At 38.7% G+C, this 17,151-nt stretch overlaps 1 protein-coding gene across 2 annotated transcripts in view; it reads left to right on the top strand.

The window, feature by feature from the left end:
- The first annotated feature begins 403 nt into the window (after positions 1–403).
- usp34 (ubiquitin specific peptidase 34) overlaps positions 404–17,151 on the top strand; it is a 62,788-nt gene continuing 46,040 nt past the window's right edge. For both annotated transcript variants that reach the window (XM_082165575.1, XM_082165574.1), the window contains exons 1-13: positions 404–745; positions 5,646–5,733; positions 6,797–7,268; positions 9,202–9,252; positions 11,071–11,220; positions 11,310–11,377; positions 12,929–13,121; positions 14,598–14,659; positions 14,737–14,818; positions 14,931–15,023; positions 16,266–16,391; positions 16,531–16,660; positions 16,778–16,908. In XM_082165575.1, coding sequence (XP_082021701.1) covers positions 703–745; positions 5,646–5,733; positions 6,797–7,268; positions 9,202–9,252; positions 11,071–11,220; positions 11,310–11,377; positions 12,929–13,121; positions 14,598–14,659; positions 14,737–14,818; positions 14,931–15,023; positions 16,266–16,391; positions 16,531–16,660; positions 16,778–16,908 — 1,689 coding nt within the window. In that variant the 5' untranslated portion in view covers positions 404–702. The remainder of the gene's footprint in view (positions 746–5,645; positions 5,734–6,796; positions 7,269–9,201; positions 9,253–11,070; positions 11,221–11,309; positions 11,378–12,928; positions 13,122–14,597; positions 14,660–14,736; positions 14,819–14,930; positions 15,024–16,265; positions 16,392–16,530; positions 16,661–16,777; positions 16,909–17,151) is intronic.

Genomic DNA, 17,151 nt, shown 5'->3' with positions numbered 1-17,151 from the left:
GTACCCAATTTGCATGGCAAGGGAATGAAGATGAATATATTCTGTCTAATCTACTATGACCCATAACTGTTATACAATCAATTAATTACACAAAAATGGGACCTGTGTGCTTTAGTAGATATATCAAAATTAAACCATCACACGTACACGTGCTCGACTGCGTTTCTCGCGAGATTTCTAAGACCGGAACCAGGCGGTGCTTACGAAAACACCCGATGTGTAACAACGGTCGCCCCTCCCTTTCTCTTTGCTAGTTTTCCGAAAAAGGCCGAACGAGCTGCGAGATGACTCGGCGGAAACAGACGACGTCTCGCCCAACGTCATCCGCCTGCCTCCGAACGACCGCGAACGTTCCCGGAAACCCCCGAACATCTCCGGGGTCGCCGGCGGAAACCACCGAAGTGTAACTCCCGTCCCTGTTCATCATGGCTGCCGTATGTGCTAGTCTGCACAGTAACGCTCTGCTCGGAGACTGACTCTCCGCTCCTTTAGTGCCTCACATTTACTGTCTTTACCCTCGACATTTCGGCAAATAATCCCGCTTGCATGAGCCCAAACCTCCCTGGTTGTGTTGTCTCAAAATAACGAGCATTCATCAAGCATTTCGTCGGGCCTTAAACACCCCCTTAAAAAGACAGAGAGAAAAACAGGCAACATTTTATTTCTCCAATGGTCTGAATACACTTTCCGCCTTTATGAACCATGTGTGAGAACTGCGCCGAGCTGCTGGAGGTGCTCAATGAGAGTAAGTCAACTGCATTTTTATTTTTGTGTGATTGTGTGTTTGTTGTGTTTTTGTAGTTGTTTGCAGCAAGTTGTTAGCATGACTGTTCGAGCATGCGTCTCACTGCCTCACATCAGTGCAGATTTTCATGTTTAATATTGAATCTTCCACACGTTTGTCAACATGTGCAATCATAAGAGCTCTCAAACACCCTTTGGCTGTCATTATTTGTGTTTTGTTTGATTTCGAGATCTGTTTTTATTAACGCAATGCTATCAGAACGTGTTAGCCTCTCATCATTTCAGCATTAAATCGCCAATCGAGATTAGCGACAAAATCTGTTGTTTACGTAAAACGGAAGCACCAGAAAGCATTGACGTGTTTGTTGAACATCGGTTTGTTTTCATATGTTTGGAGGCTGATGGGAAGTTGAACTGACATTAGCATTAGCATTAGCAGAAGTGTTTTTGACATTGTCATCCTTTAAAATGCACACAGATCAACATCTGATCACCCAAAACAATCCCAATCGCGCTGTAATTCTGCTCGACCGAGTGGTTTATGATGGATGGAGTGATCTGACACTCGGGATGAGTGTGTTTTTGCAGTCTTTGGCCCGCTGATGGCTGCCGGACAGGAATCGGACAGTTTTTGTGTTTGTGGGCTTTGTTGGATGGGAGAGAGTGTGTGATGTGGATCAATGCGCTTTCTTTGCTTCAGTACTGATGTCTTGGTGTGTAAAAACAGTGACTGATGATATAGCTGATGTGCAGGGATGATAATACCATAGTTCTTTGATGTATACTATTGTACTGAAGGTTTACCATGGTATTGGTATGCCATCTTAAATCATTAAGCCATCTTAAATCATTAAGGTACTATGAAAAATTAAGAAAAAAACATGGCCTGTCGGTGTAGTTATGATATCAGATGGTACTTTGGTGTAAAACATTGTACTATTGCAAGATTGCCACAGTATTTGCATGGTAATCCAGTGGAATTACTACATTACATGCCAAAAACATGGTATTCTGGTGGTAATGGTGGCACTCCTGATATATACCATGGTACTGAATGATTTCCACATTGATTTAGGCTACCAATACTACTCCAACGAATACAGTAAAAATTCACATGATAATGTAAAAAAACAAAACATGTTGCCATGTTATAAACAGTAGACTATGTCCAAAAACATGGTATTATAACGATACCGTGACCAAAATGCTAAATCACTGTGGTAACATGTCCAAACCCAGAATCATCAGCATGGTGTTTTTGGTGCTGTTTTGTTAGATTATAAGTGAGTTTGCTTTATTAACTCTATCATATTGAATCTCACAGGTGTTGTTCGGCTGTCATCACTTACTGAAGTGTCAGATTGTCATATTTGCAGCAAAGCCTGAAAGTGTTGCTTCTCTGTTAGGATGGATGTCATGGTTCGTCTCAAACAACGAGGATGGATTTTGCAGTGTGATTTTTGTGCAAATCTGTTGTGAAGCTGCAGTTATACACACTTTTGAAGCGTTATACACACTTCCCTCCTATAGGGAGAGACGGTTGCTACATGTTCTGGTGCGGTCATGTGATCTGTTTAATATTCGTTCGTTTTCCACCGTTTGGAATGAATTGTTTTTGATGGTGGTGGTGGATAATAAAGTCTAAAAACGTGTTAAACGTTGATGCTGCTGCAGTTTGTGAATGATTTGATGGTGTGTTTTGTGAGTTCTCAGGAGTGTGTTTGACATTCAGGCATGTCTCGTGTCTTAGTGAGTGGCAGCCCCATATGTGCATGTGCAGCTTAACCTTTGACCTCTCAAACGCGGTGCTGTGTGTGTAGATAGACAACATAAACACGCTTTATTTGTGTGGGCTGGAGACGGTGTTAATCTGACAGTCTGCTGTGTGTGTGTGTTCAGGAGAGATGTTTTCCAGCTTAATGCAGTCTTAAGTGTGTGTGTGTGAGTCTCTGTGTGTGTGTGTGTGTGTGTGTGTGTGTCTGTCTGTGTGTTTGTCTGTGTGTCTGTTTGTTTGTCTGTCTGTGTGTTTGTCTGTCTGTCTGTCTGTCTGTTTGTGTGTTTGTCTGTTTGTCTGTCTGTGTTGTGTGTGTGTGTGTGTGTGTGTGTGTTTGTCTGTTTGTCTGTTTGTCTGTCTGTGTTGTGTGTGTGTGTGTGTGTGTGTCTGTTTGTTTGTCTGTCTGTGTGTTTGTCTGTCTGTGTGTCTGTGTGTTTGTTTGTCTGTCTGTGTGTTTGTCTGTCTGTCTGTCTGTTTGTGTGTTTGTGTGTTTGTCTGTTTGTCTGTCTGTCTGTCTGTCTGTTTGTGTGTTTGTCTGTTTGTCTGTGTTGTGTGTGTGTGTGTGTGTGTGTGTGTGTGTTTGTCTGTTTGTCTGTTTGTCTGTCTGTGTTGTGTGTGTGTGTGTGTGTGTGTGTGTGTGTGTGTGTGTGTGTGTGTGTGTCTGTTTGTTTGTCTGTCTGTGTGTTTGTCTGTCTGTCTGTGTGTTTGTCTGTCTGTGTGTCTGTGTGTTTGTTTGTCTGTCTGTGTGTTTGTCTGTCTGTCTGTCTGTCTGTCTGTCTGTCTGTTTGTGTGTTTGTCTGTGTGTGTGTGTGTGTGTGTGTGTGTGTGTGTGTGTGTGTGTTTGTCTGTTTGTCTGTCTGTGTTGTGTGTGTGTGTGTGTGTGTGTGTGTCTGTTTGTTTGTCTGTCTGTGTGTCTGTGTGTTTGTCTGTCTGTGTGTTTGTCTGTCTGTCTGTCTGTCTGTCTGTCTGTCTGTTTGTGTGTTTGTCTGTCTGTGTTGTGTGTGTGTGTGTGTGTGTTTGTCTGTTTGTCTGTGTTGTGTGTGTGTGTGTGTGTGTGTGTCTGTTTGTTTGTATGTCTGTGTGTTTGTCTGTCTGTGTGTTTGTCTGTCTGTGTGTTTGTCTGTCTGTGTGTTTGTCTGTCTGTGTGTTTGTCTGTCTGTCTGTCTGTTTGTGTGTTTGTCTGTTTGTCTGTCTGTGTTGTGTGTGTGTGTGTCTGTTTGTCTGTTTGTCTGTCTGTGTTGTGTGTGTGTGTGTGTGTGTGTGTGTGTGTGTGTCTGTTTGTTTGTCTGTCTGTGTGTCTGTTTGTTTGTCTGTCTGTGTGTTTGTCTGTCTGTGTGTTTGTCTCTGTCTGTGTTTGTCTCTCTCTGTGTGTGTGTGTGTGTATCTGTTTCTGTACATACGTGCGTGTCTGTGTGATGTGAGTGTGTGTTTGTCTGTCTGTGTTTGTGTGTGTGTGTGTGTGTTTGTCTGTCTGTTTGTGTGTGTGTGTGTGTGTGTTTGTCTGTCTGTTTGTTTGTGTGTGTGTGTGTGTGTGTGTGTGTCTGTTTGTACGTACGTACATACGTGTGTGTGTCTGTCTGTCTGTCTGTGTGTGTTTGTGTGTGTGTGTGTCTCTCTCTGTCTTTTTTGTGTCTCTTTCTTTGTGTGTCTCTCTTTCTGTGTGTGTGTCTCTTTCTCTCTCTGTGTGTGTGTGTGTGTGTGTGTGTGTGTGTGTGTGTGTGTGGGCGCGCACTCCCTGTATTTGTCAGCAGACATCTGTTTATGCACACTCTGTAATTTCACATTTTCTGAAAGGTCAGAAGCAGTCAGACGGTCACTAAACCAGTTTTGCCAGACATCATAAAAAGTCATGAATCACATCACATTTTAATGATATATTTTAAAGGCATAGCTCTTGTCCTTCAATATAAAACAGTTCTCCGTCATCATTTACTCGCACTCATGACGCTCCAAACCCGTTAGACCTTGATTTAAGATGATTTTAACTGTTCACACTGGTTTTACTGTGCAACATACGGTGACCTTTGAATGTTCAAAAAGGTCAAAAATGCACCATAAATGTAGTCAATACGGCTTGTATGCTGTATTTGAAGTCTTCAGAAGTCATGTGATAGATTTGTGTGAGGAACAGCCCAAATTTAAGTTGTCATTTCCTGAAAATCTTCCTCTCTATCCAAGCTCTTGTAACCTGTTTTTGTTTCGCATATTTAAACTTGCTTCATTTCAATTGGTCAAAAGACAGGCAGGAATTGACTTACAAAAAGGGAGTTAAATCCAGTCTTTTCTCACATAACTTGTTTTTGTAATCTAGCACACAGAGCTATTTTGGAGCTGTATGGAAAAGAGCAGCATGAACATTCTTCAAAATATTTTCTTTTAATTTCCACAGACCATATATCATATGACAGAACATTCATTTTTGAGTGATTTATTCTTATAAGTCAATAAGGTCAGACTGTTTTTTTTTTTGTTGTTTTTTTTTTAAGCACCAAATAATGTAATTCATTCAGTCAGTCAGTGTGTTGTTTTTCTTTCTTTTTTTCTGTGCTTTTGAGCTTTCAGAATAACGGCTTTGATAACGGATCCTTATATCAAACTGTTTCTCAGCCGGCATCAACACAATGCCCTGAATTGTTACTCTAGAGCTGTGTGGAAGCGGCAGAGGAAAAAAAAGACAGGAAAGCCGTTTTATAGAAAGAAAGAAAGAAAGAAAGGAATAAAATCTCATGTAGGTCAAGGCTAACCAGCTGCTCGAGTGAACTTTACTACCCCAAGGTAGCGTTCCCAAGTCCAGCAACTCCCTTGTCGCCATGGAAACCAATAATTGTGCTGTGTGTGTGGGTGGCAGGGAGGGACAGGGCACCTAAATGGGTATTAAGGTAATGCAAATCAGAATGTCATGTGATCGTCTGTAATGATCACGCTGGGTACGTTGTTACTGTGTAAAAAAAAAAAAAATTCTACCATAAAGTGTGTATTCTGTGTAAGTTGTGTTTTAGGTTTTGTGCTTGTGTTTGTTGTGCGTCTCTAACACTGATCTGATCTCAGACAGTCCCAGGACCCTGTAGCCACTTCATTAACGGTTTTCTTCTATCTCTCTCTCTCTGTGTGTGTGTGTGTGTGTCAGTCTCGGATGCAGACAGCTCAGACGGCCTGCAGCTGAAGAAGGAACATGCCTTAAGAGTCTTCGCTTACATCAGCACATGGACACAGAGGTCAGCACTCGCTTCAAACACTCATTCGTTTCTTTTCCACCTTATTAAGTCAACATTTTTTACCCAAAGTTACTTATATTGCATTCAAGATTTTTTTAAATACTAATTTATTTTATTTTATGGTGAAAAATTAAAGTAGTAATATTTCTGGCTTTGTTTTATTTAGTGATTTTTATTTTGTAGCAGTAATAAAATTGTGCAGCTCTACAAAAAAAGCACAGCAAACCTGGATTTTTCTTTTTAATTGCATTGCCCCCCCCCCCCCCACACACACACACAAACTGTGCAGCCCTACATTCACTTATTCAATCTCTCACACATTCATTCACTCAATCATTAATTCATTCAAACAATCATTCCCACTTTCATTCACTGATTCACTTACTGATTCGTTTATTCATTCTCATTCACTCAATGATTTGCTCGCTGACTCGCTCATTCATTTATTCTCTTGTTCACTCACATACTGTCTTAATTTATTCATTCATTCACTTTATTTCTCATTCACACACTGATTCATATGTTTTCAACTTCATCCTGCATCATGTTGTTGTTTACTTTGTCATCATGGCATGTTTTATTCATAGAAGAATGTATGATCGGTGTTATTTGACCTTTGACCTGCTGTAGATCAGTGTGTTGAGCACATTAAGAACTTTGGCCCTGTCCCAAATGGCACCCTAAGCCCTGGCGGTTATCCTCCGAGTCCACACTTAACATAGCGCTGCTTTGACTGTCAGGTAGTACAGTCTTCAGCGCAAGCTCGTCAAACGTGCACATTGACTCTCGAGCACCCTTCAGAAACCTAAAATGACAAATTGGACACCCTACGGATTTGTGGACTTGCACATGCGGTAGCCATTATAATTGCACATGAAGTGTGCCATTCGGGACAGGACCTTTCCCTGTGCTGGTTTTGGGAGGAATCTGTGGAACACGTGTGTTAAACCATCCTTACAGTCTATCTTCTTGGTAGCTGAAAGCGCCTTTATTTTAGCCAAACTATTATTGAAGGTAGAACTTCAAAATGATGACGGTTGATTCTCTCTGTGTTCGTTTGCAGGCAGTGTCTGTGCTGTTTTAAAGAATACAAGCACCTCGAGGTGTTCAGCCAACTGGTTTATGCCCTCATTAACTTGGTCATCGCCCAAGTAACCAACCTTCGGGACCGCCTTCGCAGTGGCCATGGCAACAGTAGGACTGAGGGGGTGGAGCCTGAATGGGGCTCCGCCCAGCCACAGCCGTCGCCCAATGAGGACGAGCCTCTGAATGTGGAACGGGACTCTGCTGATGAGGACGGTGCAGCAGAGGATGGTGATCAGCACAAGAACCAAAAGCAGGGGGTCAAACCGGACCCTCAGCCCAGGCTCGGTGATCCCGCGGCGGGCGAAAGCGGGAACGAGAGCGGCCTGGACCTGTTTGCATCCTGGAGCACAGAAGACCAGGAGAAACTGCTGCTGTGTGCTGCCAAGATCTTCCAGATCCAGTTCCCCCTGTACACGGCCTACAAACACAACACACACCCCACTATAGAGGTAATACATACTCGTGTATATACAACGCTCTGTGTTTCAGAAGTGTTTTCCCGAGGCATTTAAAGTCCGCATTAACCGGAATATTAAATGAGGAAAATAAGGGGCGTGGCTTGTTTTTACTCTCAACTCCTAGAGTTTGGAATTGATTGGATATAGAAAAGTAGGTGTTCCATTTGCTGTCAAAGATCTAGAGATTATGAAGATTACGAATAAATTTGAGATTACGAATTGGGAATTGATTGGATATAGAAAAGTAGGTGTTCCACTTGCTGTCAAAGATCTAGAGATTATGAAGATTACGAATAAATTTGAGATTACGAAGACAAAAATTTTTTGCGTGTGGGGATCAGAGCTGCATGATTAATTGTTTAAAGATTGCGATCTCGATTCAAACACACATTCGATCTCATTCCTAAATGACAACGATTCGCCTGTGTCTATTAAACCTTTGACAAAATCACACCGAACATTCAAATCTGCGTTTGCCGCTGAGCCAGAGAGAGCAGTTATTATGTTTAGGTATAAAACAGCTTCACAGTCTTTTCAACCACACAATATCATTATTTCTGTGTTACAAATATTCGGATGTAAACACTGATGTCTACGGAAGTTATCAAAATAGAGTAAATCACCTTTTTAAAGTAACTTGGTGATTCAAATAACGGTTGTATCAATTACATCGTTTCACCAGTAGGTGGCGACAGGTGACTGTTACATTTATTTCTCATAGAATCATTTATTCAATAGATTCGTTCAAAAACGCTGATTCATTCACTAATGAAACAAGTGAAGTATTTATGAGCGAGTCATTCATTGAATCAATCATTTAACCTGATTTAAAAAAAAAAAATGTATTCAAATTAATTTAACATTTTAAATAGACTGCAGCAATTAATATTTTGTCAGAAACTCTAGAGTCTAGGAAATGACATGCTATTTTGTTTAGTTTCTCTTTTCGCGAGTGAATCGTGTTCTCTGTTTGAAACCCCAAAAATTGTGATTCTCGAGTCTGCATCCAGAATCGTGCAGCTCTAGTGTGGATTAACTTGCATGGGTGAATTGTTTAGCACTAGACTAGTACTGTGCGCTAACAAAGTAATTAGGGCCCATTTTTGATATTATGCTGACTTTAAACTTGCAATGAAACACAAGTAAGGTCAGATGTTTTCTTTTGTATTGTGAAAAATGTTCTGTGCATCAGTTGTTGAGATGTGGGCGTTGCACTCAAGTGAACGCGAGCTTGCAGTGGATTGTGGAGGGACGTGGTTTAAGTGGGATAAATTATTAATTTTGATGAAACAATACAGGGTCAAAAAAAGGTTAAAAAAATAAATGCGTACATGGATGAATCGATGACAATAATCTAGTACATGCATTACCAAAAATGATTTTTTTTTTTTTTAAATGTTTGTACATGATGCAAAGTTTCATTGAATATTTGAAGGATTGAAGGATCAAGTACACATCGTGTGCCACTTTTGTCTTTCTGATCAAGCTCACGGTGTCACGGCCAAATGTAGTGCGATTAACTAAGCCGTATTTACACCACATTTTAAAAAGACAAATTATGTCTTTATTCTGACTGAAATCAAACAGTGTTTTTCCTGATCCATCACTGTTGTCAGTGCCAAGTACTTGTGCCTATTAATTCTAGTTTATCAGAAAAAAATTCACTATGGATGTTTTTAATGGCATTTTTTACCTTCTGTTAGACTCAATCGAGGTAAAATACACACACAACACAAGCATTATACACTTTATAAACCACTTTATACTCTTCCAGTTAGTGCTTTGTTATTCCTGAATGATTTGGATGAACCGAATAACCTCAACACACAAAAAAACTGTTCAGTGGTTTTTGTAGTTGCTCACTACTGTATTTATTTGGATCGCTCTCTTTTTTTTAATATCTGTTTGTTGTTTTTGCCCTCAGGATATTTCGGCACAAGAGAGCAATATCCTCGGCTCTTTCTGTGATATGAATGTAAGTGTCTCTCTCTCTCTCACACACACACACGTGCACACACACACACACACACACACACGTCTGGTTTACTATCTTTGTGGGGACTTTCCAATGGTTTTTATACTGTACAAACTGTATATTCTATCCCCTTACACTAACCCGACCCCTAAACCTACCCATCACAGAAAACCTTCTGCATTTTTACATTTCCAAAAAAACTAATTCTGTATGATTTATAAGCTTGTTTACCCATGGGGACCTCTATTTAGGTCCCCACGGTGACACGAGTCCCCATGAGTCTGTGTGCATTCAGGTTGAAGTCCCCACCGGGATAGAAAAACATGAACACGTGCACACACACACACACACACACACACACACACACACGTGCACACACACGCGCACACTCTCAGGATGATGGGCTTGATTACACCATTTAGAGATAATTTCTGAGCTCAATAGATGTGGAGTGGACGCTGCAGGACTAGACTTAACTGACTTTGAGACAACTAGGTGTGGCTTGTGTGTGAAAGTACGGGATGTTCTTTGTTTAGATGTTGCTTGGCGTGATTCATCCGCTCCCATGAATCATCACAGGTTTTAGTGATTAAATTTAAGCTATTCATCATTCAAACGCTATGTAAGAACGCTTTGAAGTCTAATAAATGAGGAATAATTTCGGCATGTCTTTGCGGTCTGTAAATAGCGCTGCCTGCGACTGCTTTGACAATCAGTTCATCTGTGGATTATTTCTTATAAGTTTGTGTTAATGTTACACGTTGTGTGCAAAAAAAATATATTTATGAAATAATAATTTTTAATCAAACATTTAATGATAAATATATGCACACAAATTTCACCATTCACAGTACAGATTTGGCTAATAATAATTAAGCGTTACATAAAATATTTAATGTATAATAATAATGTTTTATTATTAAGCATTACATATTATATTATTAATAATTATGATTAATGGCATTGTTATTTATAATTATAGTAATAATAATATATTTGAAATATAGAATTATAATTATATATTTAAACTATATAATATATATTAAAATGTATTATAATATATTGTATTAATAGTAATAATTTTAATAGGTCATGTCTGGTTTTCATACACATATATTATATTATATTATATTATATTATATTATTATTATTAATTGAGATTAATTACATTATTAATAATAATAATTATATTATAATTTTAATAAGTAGTAGGTCATGTCTGGTTTTCATACCTATAATAATTATTATATTAATTATATTATTATTAATTTTATATTATTATTAATTAAATTGCTCTTAATACTAATTATATTGTAATAGGTCATGTCTGGTTTTCATACTTATTATATTATATTACATTATTATTATTAATTATGATTAATTACATTATTAATAATAATTATATTATAATTTTAACAGGTAATAGGTTTCATCTGGTTTTCATACATATATTATTGTCATAATTTTGATTACTTGCATCATTTATTAATAGTAATTATTATATTTAATAGGTTATATGTTGTGTCTGGTTGTCATACCTCATATTTTCTGTATTTAATGTTATAGTTATTTAATAATTTATGTTTAGTCATAAGAATAACTGACACAAGATCCTTTGGGCTTATGAATCACGAGCTAAATAGATTTTTGTGCGAATAATTAGTAAAATCTATGCGTTTATTTGAATAAAACTGTTTTAATGATTTGATTGAAACCCATTTTAAAGCAGGATCATGCTGTTGATGAAGTGTTGTCACGTGTGTGTGTGTGTGTGTGTGTGTGTGTGTGTGTGTGTGTGTGTGTGTGTGTGTGTTTCAGGACGTGGAGGTTCCTCTGCACCTGCTGCGATACGTGTGTATGTTCTGCGGGAAGCACGGCCTCTCTCTGATGAAGGACTGCTTTGAGTTCGGCGCTCCTGACACTCTCCCCTTCCCCATCGCACATGCCTTCATCACCATCGTCTCTAACGTGAGTCCGACCTCTGCGTCGCCCCATCGAACCCGAGTCTGCCGTGTGTTTGACCTGTAACCAATCAGGTGTTTTTCCTGTGCACACAGATCAGAATATGGTTGCACATTCCCGCTGTGATGCAGCATATCATCCCTTTTCGCACTTACGTTATCAGGTAAGAACGCTTTTTTAAATTGCTCCTAAAGGTGTACAATTATTAAATCTATTTCATCTAATCAATCTTGACTGAGTCGCTCAAAGACAAGCGAGACCGAGGCAGAGCAGAATCTAAGTACTCTTAGAAAGAGTGCTGCCGCCCGCCAAGAGTCTACACTCGGTTGAGTTGCTAGGAAGAGCATCCCTCACCATAGCAACAGTCGCCACGGCTCTCCTCACATGACCTTGGGGGAGCCAGACGGCTGAGAGAGCCGGTCATGTGACTCGAGCCAGACCGGATTAGAGCAGCACAGAGAGAGAGAGAGAGAGAGAGAGAGTAGAAGTGTGTTCAGATGGAGAGATTTTTTTCAGATGGAGATTTTTTTTCTGCTGGCCAAATGTTATGTTGTCCCACCTCAAATTACTATTATATTTTAAGATTTATCATACACACACACACACGTCTGGTTTACTATCTTTGTCTTTGTATAAATATATATTATATTATATTATATTATATTATATTATATTATATTATATTATATTATATTATTTTATATTATATATTCATCCACCTTGAAAAGTAATCCCACCTCAAAATTATTATATTTTTATATTATATTATATTATATAGATTATATTACATCTTCATACCATATAAATATTCATCCACCTTGAAAAATACTATCATCCCAAAATTATAATATTATATGAAATTTGTGATATATTATAATTTTTGTATTATATTTTTAATATATATATATAATATTATTTTAATTATATTTATTCATCCACCTTGAAAAGTAGTCCCACCTTAAAATAATTTTAATATTATATTATATAGATTATATTAAATATTCATACCATATAAATATTAATCCACCTAGACAAATACTATCATCCCTATATTATATTATATTATATTATATTATATTATATTATATTCAAATCTACACATTTATATATAATTAAATTTTCCATTAATATAATAAAATGCATAATATTTTTTATTGAAAGTACATTTTTGTTTCTTTACAAAAGACAAACAGACTGAAAATCATACAGCTATTATGTATTCCATTACATTATTAAACTATTAAACTGACACAACATACGATATAAAATAGTTGATATGTAAATGTAATGATTAAGCCTCTGAAATGCTCTGTCATTTGTACTTTTTTTAAAATTTATTTTTTACTTTTACTAGCTTTATCATGCGGCCTGATATCCTTTATGACTAGAAAGGTTTTTTTTTTTTTTATACCGAACCTTAAAAGAATGTTTAGTCAGGTTTAATACAAGTTAAATCTCTGAGTAAAAAAACAAACAAAAAACATGCAAATTACAGCAATGCTCTTATAATAGACGTCTAGAAGTGTTCTGTGTTGTTTGAGCTGTAAAGCTGCCGTTTTGAAGGGAGTCTACTGGACAAATATTTGTGATTAGTTGTTTTTATGTGCCAAGCATCTGGTTGTATGTGAATATCTCTCACTCACTCACACTCTCTCTCTCTCTCTCTCTCTCTCTCTCTCTCTCTCTCTCTCTCTCTCTCTCTCTCTCTCTCTAGGTATCTGTGCAAGCTGTCGGATCAGGAGTTGCGTCAGAGCGCGGCGCGTAACATGGCCGATCTGATGTGGAGCACGGTGAAGGAGCCGTTGGACAGCGCGCTGTGTTTCGACAGAGAGAGTTTGGATCTGGCCTTCAAGTACTTCATGAGTCCGACGCTCACCATGAGACTGGCCGGACTGAGCCAGATCACGGTACGAGACGCACAAAACACACAAACGCCCTTTTTCCATTGTATCCCGTCTGTGCTTAGTTGGTCATTTGTCAGAGCTCAAGTAAAAATCAGATTGAGCTTGCTCTTAATGGGGTTTTTCCAAATATTAAGCAGGTAGTAAGAAATGTGGGTGTTTATTTCTTGTCAAGAAGTTGGTTCAGTCTTGTTTTTATCAGTTAAGAAACATTTCCAAGTTGAGGTGGTTTTTGAATTTTAACGATACAGAGAAGCTTATTCATGCTTTTATTTCTTCCCGCCTTGATCATTGTAATGCTTTGTTCTCTTCTTTGAACCATCGCACTTTATCGCGTTTACTATTACAAATAGCCAGATTACTGACCAGAACAAAGTTATTTCATCGTATTACACCTGTTTTAGCTTCTTTACATTGGTTACCTGTTTATTTATTGCTGACATATAAAGCTTTAAATGGTTTGGCACCTATATATTCTATGTTCACTTTTCCATAAAAGCATGAAAATTGGCACTCTTGTACAGTTTGGCCGCCACAAGGTGTTTTTGCAATGGCTCCATTTCTGAAAATGTTCAGGGCCGCAAACTGTACGTGTATCAAGTTTCATGCTTTTATGAAAAAGTGAACATAATTTTCACATATCACCTGGACTAATAGAGCTTTAAAGGGATGGTTCGGAGTAATTTCAACCTAGGGTCCTTTGCACCATGACCTCGAGCCAAACACCCCCCCCAGAAGCCTTTTTTCCCTTGGTCGAACATTATTAAAGTTATGTTTTATAATAAAGTTATGATGTATCTCGTAAATTACCCCACTAATAATGCCCAGAATGGTACCAAACTTCTACAGTAGTACAAATAGGTTCTGTACTCATAAAACGAGGCATTGGAAAGTTTGTAAGTACATCAGGAGTTTATTTAAATAACACTTGCCTGACGGCTCATGCTACCGCTAACCCGGACGTCAAGGTCACTTCAGGGGTTTGGGAAAAGCCCGTAAAAGTCCTGGCAGAAAGTGATGCATAAGGATGTAGTGTAATGACACCCAGTTCCAGGAATGCACTAATATTTTGTTGGTAGTACCAGTAACAATTATTAGTTAACACTAAGTTGTCAACACTGGAAAAAAATTATAAAAAATGGGCGTCGTTACTACATCCTTATGGATATCACCTGGACTAATAGAGCATTGACTATGGAATAGTTTGCCTGTTGATATTAGATCATCTGAATGTGTGTTTGTTTTTAAATGTCGTCTGAAAACGTACTTGTATAGACGTGCTTTTAATATTTTGTTGAGGTCTTCTGTGTATTTTGGGTTTCGATATTCTTTGTTTCTTTATGGACTGTGTATAGCTCTTCATTAATGTATTTTAATGGTTGTGTTTTTATATTGTGTAAAGCACTTTGTGCATTGTTGCATTAAAAGTGCTATATAAATAAAATTGTACTTACTTCCCAACCTGTGCTTGTGTTTCTGTAGAATCAGCTGCACACCTTCAATGACGTGTGTAATAACGAGTCCCTGGTGTCTGACACCGAGACGTGAGTGTTTCGACTCCACTGCTATTAGTAGTTCGGTCAAGCTGGACCTCTATTGACATCTTTGTTTCATCTCGCAGGTCGATAGCGAAGGAACTCGCGGACTGGCTCATCAACAACAATGTTGTGGAGCACATATTTGGACCAAATTTGCACATTGAGGTGAGGAGACATCGCTCATATTTATCCTTGTAGTTTTTTGGTTGCGTGTCTAGTTCTCTCTTGTTGCTGAGGTTTATTACTTCTGATTGTGCTTGTATTGTTTCTGCTGTAGATCATTAAACAGTGCCAAGTGATCCTGAACTTCCTGGCAGCCGAGGGCAGACTGAGCACTCAACATGTGGACTGTATATGGGCCGCCGCTCAGGTACACACTCACTCACTCACTCACATACATACTCACTCACTCACTCACTCACTCACTCACTCACTCACTCACTCACTCACTCACTCACTCATACTCACTCAATCACGCACTCACATACATACTTATCACTCACTCACTCACTCACCACACACACACACTCACTCACTCACTCACTCACTCACTCACTCACTCACTCACTCACTCACTCACTCACTCACTCACTCACTCACTCACTCACCACACACACACTCACTCACACACACTCACACACACACACACACACACACACACACACACACACACACACACACACACACACACACACACACACACACACACACACACACACACACACACACACTCACTCACTCAGAATTATAATAATAATTGATTACTGACTATATAATAACAGCAATATAACTAATAAATGCAAAATAACTTATTTTTTATTTAATTACTGAATGTTTATAAATGTTTCCTTTTGTAAATGTTGCATATTATGTTCTAAACTTTTAAAACATTTTTATTTTTGTATTTCTTTTAGTGAAAAACATGCAAAAGAACAGAACAGAACAGTCAGGTCATCAGTGGTATCACATACAATTATGATTTTCATATGCAGTTAGCTTCATATATCGGGGGTTACTTTCCCAATAATTCCAGAAGAAAGAGAGACATAAAAAATACAGGGCAGGTAAGAACAAAAATCGGCAGGCAAATATTTAGTAAGTCCTTAAAAGGATCAAGTCCATTCAGTCCCCTCAAAAAAAACACACAAATCCAGTATATTTTCATTGATCAAATAATTCACATACAGAAATGTAGGAAATGACCATCAATATGATAATACGGAAATATTGCTAAAGTGTGGAGAGGAAGAAGAAAAAAACAGTTAAACAAATATAAAAAAACTACTTAAGATGACACAAAAACAACAAAATTACCAAAACTTAACATAAAAACCAACAATATAAACACAGGCTTTCAATTCAAAATATTCATTGATAATATAATAGTACATAAACACTAAAATAACACTGCATACTATGTATTGAGTAATAGACGCTTTCCTTTAGAGCTGTCATTTTTAAGAGGTTTTACTATATTTTCGAGTAGATTCTGCCCTCTTGATACAAGTCAATGACAACAAGAACACACACACACACTCTCTCTTTCTCTATTCGGCCTTTGTGACTCATTTATTTGTCTCATTAACTCTGTGTCTCTGTGTGTTTTCTGTAGCTGAAACACTGCAGTCGCTACATCCACGACCTGTTCCCCTCGCTCATAAAGAACCTGGACCCGGTTCCTCTGCGGCATGTGCTCAGCCTGGTGTCAGGGTTACACCCCAGCGCACACACCGAACAGGTACGCAGTTCAGTCACATGCTCAGATGATTTGTGATTAACATTAACACACTCGTTTGAGCTCTCACTCTCGTTGGTGAATTTTGAGACAAACTAAAGTAAACGTATTTGAGGTTGCTGAGTTGTTTCTCTGTGTGCAGACGCTGTATTTGGCATCCATGTTGATCAAGGCCTTGTGGAATAACGCCCTGGCTGCCAAAACTCAGCTGTCCAAACAGAGCTCCTTCGCCTCCCTGCTCAACACTAACATTCCCATGGGCAACAAGAAAGGTGCGTGGCTTCTGCTTTTTAATGTTCATACCACAGATTTAAGATTTATCTCAATTTGAAGTTGGCGTCGATGAACGCTAAATGTGGATTCTGACACTTCTTATTGTATTCTTACAGGTTCTCCTGCAGGAAGCCCAGAGAGCAGTGACAACAGCGACACGCATCACAGTGGAGGAAGTGACATGGAGATGGACGAGCCAATCATGAGCAGCGGAAAACGAGGGCAGCAGAGGCTGTCGGACACAGAGGTAACGTTCGCGCATATTCCAAAATATTTCATGAAAACGAGTGTCATTCAGCTTAATTTAGATTAGGGCTCCACGATTAATCGCAATGAATCCGCACGCGATTTGGCAAAGGCTGCGATTATTTTATGCGCAGCTTGTCAGTGCAGCGGCTGATCGGTAGTAAATGCTGCTTCATCTGAACACCAGAGGGCGTCTCACACACACACGCCAAATATGCCCCGTAGAAGTACAATAACACTATAA

Source organism: Leuciscus leuciscus (assembly GCF_965113295.1).
Source record: "Leuciscus leuciscus genome assembly, chromosome: 3".
NCBI classification, from domain to species: Eukaryota; Metazoa; Chordata; class Actinopteri; order Cypriniformes; family Leuciscidae; genus Leuciscus; species Leuciscus leuciscus.
The sequence above is the reverse complement of the archived record's forward strand: the minus strand, read 5'-3'. Positions and strand labels throughout refer to the sequence as shown.